We start from the raw sequence: 4,925 nt of genomic DNA on the forward strand, positions 1-4,925 counted from the left end.
TGCATGCGCAGAGGCCTGGGGCGCATGCCAGCAGATGCCTCAGGGGAGGAAGGTGTGGGTCAGTAGAGGAGGCCCTGGCCGACTGCAGTCCCGCCAGTGACCACCAGATGGTGGTAGAAACCAAGGCAGGAGGCTCACCCTTTGCTGCTTCAGGACTCAGAATGTCTGAAGGCTGAGGGGCACCCTGGTCGCCTAACGAAGAGCACCACTGGCAGGGAGCAGGGATGAGAACTGCGGTTGGGCACCAAGCCTCCCATCTGCCCTGGGCCAGGGTGGAGCCTGGCCCAGATTTACCTGGAGTCTCTTGGGCACAGGGTCAGGCGGCAGCGGCTTGGAGGGGGGAGCCGGAAAGCCGAGAGCACGAGCCTGAGCCTGCCAAGAGAGCAGGAGGAGCAGACAGGCCCAGAGTGGGGAGAGAGGGGGCAGAGAGACAGAGGTGGGCAGAGAGGAGTTAGTGCCAGGGCGGCCAGCCAGGGCCCAGGGAAGTGGGGCTGGGCATGCGGTTATTCGGTTGCATGCAGAGTGGGTGACAAGTGGTGGAGCGAGCATGTAGGCCACCTCCCATGCACACTCCTGTCATCAGGGCGCACAGGGCTGGCACTCACCAGCCCTCCACACATGGTGCCCTGGGCCCCGGCAGGTCCCAGCTCACTGAAGGCCCGGTTTGGGCACGACCCTCCAGAGGTCACTGCTGCAGGCACGGACAGACCCACCTCTCAAAGCCACCTGTGTGGCCAGCTGAAAGAGCTCAGCAGACCCTGGCCTAGGTAACTGCCCTCCCACTCTGGGCTGGGCCCTGCTTCTTAGCCTGTAGCCAGGGAAGGGGAGCGGCAGGGAGGGGCAGGCCAGCTGGCCCTGACTCTTGTACCACCCCAGCCTTTCTGTGAGTCTAGAGCCTTAGTGGTCCACCCGCCTAGGGCCCAGGTTGGATGCCAGACCAAGCTGGGACCCCCTTTCTCTGGCATCCAGGACTCACCTGAGTGCCTGGCATCAGCAGGGCCCTCTGCGGGGGTCCTGGCCGTTCTGGGGGGCCAGACTGGGCTGCCCTGCGCACATGAAAAGGCAAGCAGAGGAGGGGCCCAGTGTCAGACCCGCCTTCCATCTTCTTGCTGCCCTTGGAGAGGAGCTTGGGTGCAGTTTAGGTCAAATCGGGGTGGGGGAGTGAGTCAGCCCGAAGGAGGGTCCACTCACCCAGCATGGGGCTCCCAGGAAGAAATGGCCCTAGCATTCCAGCCCTATAGGTGAGGTGAAGAGTTGCAGGGTGCATGCAGGAAAGGGAGGTACGAAGGGTGTGGCAAAAAGCAAGTTCGGGGTGCATGAGGCTCGGGGCTGCAGAGGTGAGGGCAGGCTTTGGACTTGTCCCCAGTTGAAGGATCTGGCGGCAGGGAGGCAATGCCCATACCTGTACTGGCAGCTGGGCCCCTTGAGCTGGCAGAGTCGCTGGCGTAGGCGGGCACGATGCCAGTAGCTGGCACCGAGCAGCACCAGGACCAGTAACAACAGGAGGCTGAGCAGCAGCCCTGTGGTCAGGGAGCGGGTTGCTGTGGGGTAAGGGTAGGTTTAGAGGTGGCCAGGGCCAGGGCCGCTATCTCCAGGAAGGAGCAGGGGGCAGGAGCGAAGTCAAGTGGTCAAGAAAGGCCAGGGTCAGAGCAAGAGGGTCATGGGCAAGGTGAAGGAAGAGCCACGTCGTGCTCCAGGCTGCCCCCGCCTCCAGCCCGTGCTACCTCTGAGCTGGGTGGTGCAGTCAGGGGGTGCCCAGCCCTCGTCACAGTGGCAGCGCCTACTGCTGTCGCAGACCTAGGAGGAACCAGGAGCCATGAGGCACTCCGTACGCTGGGACAGGGCCCTGTCTCCAGCACTCTGAGATCGTGGATCCCCAGGATTCCAGGTGCACTGGGGATGATGGGTAGAGAGCCGGAGCCTGGAGAGAGGCAGCCTTTTTCCACGCTAGGGGAACTGTCATCAGGTGAGCACTCAGTGAGCACTCACTGCCCTGTGCTGGGCACTGTGCTAGAAACTTCCACGCTCATCTCGTGCACCCCAGGAAGCAGGTACTAGTGCGGTGCCCCCTTTCACGTGAGCGCACTGAGCTGGGGGAGGGGGATAACCTGCCCCACGTCCCACAGCTAGGAAGTGGCGGAGTGGATTAGAACCCAGGCGTTTGTTTCCAAAGCCCATTGTACTTTTCCTCCCTGGAGGCCGCCCCCATTTTACCCCACACCGGCTCACCCCATGCCCATGGCATTTGCTCCGACATTCTTGTGCCCCCAGGAGATCCACGGGCTGGCAACGATGGTCCATGCATACCTGTCCCAGGGGGAGACAAGAGCAAAACTCACATTCTTGCCCTAATCCACTGGGACTGGGAGGCCACACCCCACTTTTACCGATGGGGAAACCGAGGCTCAGTGAGTGAGGCTCTGCTCAGTCAGCAGCAGAACCTTCTCTCAGAGTCTGGGCCTCTCACGCTGGTTGACAGCGAGGCCCGGGCCTCGCCCACCGCGGGCCAGGTGTCCCTTGCCACTTCTCTGCCCACCCACGCTGCTCACCAGGCCAGGGCCACAGGCTGTGCCGGGCAGCGTCAGGAGGGGCTGGGCCACGTCGCTGCCCAGGTCCAGGTGCACCCAGCTGCAGTTCAGCTGGGTCCCGTTGGTTTCCAGGATCTCCCAGAGCCAATCTCGGGCTGAGCCCAGCAGAGGCTGGGCCCTACCACCCTGGCATTGGAGCTGTCCACAAATGGCATCTCTGGGGGTACAGGGAGGACATGCAGGGTCAGCAGAGGCAGGACCAAGATTCCCAGAGGAGGAGCCACCTTCCCTCACTTACCTAGGGGTGCAGGACACGTAGTTGCCATTGGGGCTGCGCCCACAGCTCCCAAAGGCATCCCCCCGAGTGTTGGCTGTGAGGAGGCAAAGCGGAGCAGCAGGCTGGGCCCCGGGGCCCCAGAGCGACTGGCACTGCTGAGCATAGGAGGCACAACGCCCATGCATGCACACAGCCTGGCCGCCGGCACAGGGCTCGCCGTCTCCCAGGCCAGCGTCAGCGGGGCACTGGGAGCTGTCTCCTGGGCAGACCTCAGGCAAGTCACATTCGCCTCTGGGCGCGCGGCACTGCCAGCCGGCTGGGCGCAGCTGTGGAGGGGAGGCGGGATCTGTGTGGGTCAGATGACCCTTTCCACCCGTGCCTGGCAGGTGAGCTCTGGGTGGCCAGTCCAGTATGTGCCCACCTGGCAGTTGTGACAGCAGAGTCCGTCGGACGCACACTGTGCCCCGGGCTTCAGCTGGCAGGTGAAGTAATCGCAGCAGGGATCGGAGCATTCCTGGGGCAAGGGCACAGGCATGTTGGCACAGGTGGCCCGAGGGCCACCTCCTAGCCCTCCTCCCAGAGACCAAGCCAGGAGGAGGCCTGGCGTCACACAACACACAAGAGCTGGAGCCCCGCCACCCGCGGGCTGCCCCGAGGACAGGGGTCCCTTCAGAACTGGGAGGAGCTCTGGAGGCCGTGGCAGGGCACGGAAGGAAGTGGGGCAAGGCTGGGGTGAGGGGCTCACCTCTGAGAGGCCACAGTCACACTGCTCGCCCGGCTCCACCAACATATTTCCACAGAAGCTGGCCATGGCAGGCAGGCCGGGCAGCCGTTCGAAGAGGCAGCCACCCATCCCACCGAGCAGGGCCTTCTCCAGGGCCTGCCGGCTGCAGTTGCTGAAGTTTAGGCCTGGCAGGAAGCTGGGGGGAGAGGCAAGGAGGCTCGGGCCGTGCCCCCCCCCCTCCCAGCCACAGCCCTCCCCACCCTGTGGCTACTCACTCCGTGGAGGCCTCCATGATGCAGCTCTTGGCTGGAGCGGGGCCTGGACAGGGACAGCTGTTCCCGGGGGGGTCGTGGTCCAGGCCCAGGCTGTGGCCCAGCTCGTGGGCTATGGAGGAGGCAACTCCCAGGATACTTGTGGAGTGGTCCTGTGGTTGGGGAGGCGATACCCAGGTGCAGCCCCGACTTGCGTCCACCATAATGCCCAGCCCACCTGGCGCCCGTTCCTTCCTCATCTGACCTGAGCCCTCAGCAGGCACTACCTTCCTCCTTAATTGCTCCTAAAGGCTGGGTGGCAGGAAGTCTTGGTTCCAGCTCAGCACCAGCCCCCCACAACTGTGTGACCCTGGAGGTCCCCTCCACTCTTCTCTTCGGGCCTCAGCTATGTCCCCCCCCCGCCCCAGGAAGTGGGAAGACCTCCCAGGTGAGCACGGCATATGCTGTGGGGAAGTGGCCACAGGCGTGGGGCTCCCTGACGGCAGAGGTCACGTCATACACCCCCACCCTGTGTGCCCTGGGGTGGGCAACGCTATCGAGGCTGCCAGTGAGCAAGCAGCATGGCACTTGGCAGAGCTGAATCGAGAACAGGAAAGAGCCCTGGGAACAACTGACCATGTTCACACCTCCCGAGAAGTCCGGAGAACAGATGGAGTTCTGAATGGCCATGCCCACCAGAGGCCCAGAGAAGGACGCGCCACTGTGGGGGCAGGAGGTCAACGGTCAGGGCCAAAAGCCATGGTGGTCAGAGCTTCAGGGCCCGAGGTAGGGAGCCGAAGCGGTGAGAACTTGGCCAGGACAGGGCAGAGCCAAGACCTCTGGCTGAGCAGAAGGGGTCCTTACGTCACCAGCTGAGCGCTGTCGTGGGGCAGTCGAGGCAGCAAATCTGTCCGGCGCCAGTGCAGGAAGTTGTCCAGTGTGATGGCCGCGTCCGGGCTGATCTCCACCAGGTCACGGTGGGTCCAGGCCTCCAGGCCCACGAGTACCACCCGTACATTCAGGGCCCGGAAGAACTGAAAGAGACCTGGGGCTCAGAAGAGGGGTCACCGTGGTGGGGGCTACAGGGCTACTGCCCACCGCATACTCACTGTGTCCAGCAGGAAAGCCACTTCCAGCGTGCGGTT

General features: G+C 63.8%; 1 protein-coding gene across 1 annotated transcript in view; it reads right to left on the reverse strand.

Annotated features, from left to right (window-relative positions):
• Nucleotides 1-4,925, reverse strand: part of ADAM15 (ADAM metallopeptidase domain 15) — a gene marked incomplete at its 5' end in the record, with an annotated part of 28,238 nt that overhangs the window by 4,306 nt on the left and 19,007 nt on the right. Inside the window, 13 exons of the mRNA XM_006153445.2 lie at nucleotides 295-372; nucleotides 977-1,046; nucleotides 1,403-1,541; nucleotides 1,725-1,797; nucleotides 2,230-2,307; nucleotides 2,550-2,745; nucleotides 2,827-3,131; nucleotides 3,227-3,319; nucleotides 3,551-3,725; nucleotides 3,805-3,953; nucleotides 4,417-4,501; nucleotides 4,645-4,814; nucleotides 4,890-4,925. Coding sequence (XP_006153507.1) covers nucleotides 295-372; nucleotides 977-1,046; nucleotides 1,403-1,541; nucleotides 1,725-1,797; nucleotides 2,230-2,307; nucleotides 2,550-2,745; nucleotides 2,827-3,131; nucleotides 3,227-3,319; nucleotides 3,551-3,725; nucleotides 3,805-3,953; nucleotides 4,417-4,501; nucleotides 4,645-4,814; nucleotides 4,890-4,925 — 1,647 coding nt within the window. The remainder of the gene's footprint in view (nucleotides 1-294; nucleotides 373-976; nucleotides 1,047-1,402; nucleotides 1,542-1,724; nucleotides 1,798-2,229; nucleotides 2,308-2,549; nucleotides 2,746-2,826; nucleotides 3,132-3,226; nucleotides 3,320-3,550; nucleotides 3,726-3,804; nucleotides 3,954-4,416; nucleotides 4,502-4,644; nucleotides 4,815-4,889) is intronic.

Source organism: Tupaia chinensis, unplaced genomic scaffold (assembly GCF_000334495.1).
Source record: "Tupaia chinensis unplaced genomic scaffold, TupChi_1.0 Scaffold000374_1, whole genome shotgun sequence".
In the NCBI taxonomy this organism is placed as follows: Eukaryota; Metazoa; Chordata; class Mammalia; order Scandentia; family Tupaiidae; genus Tupaia; species Tupaia belangeri.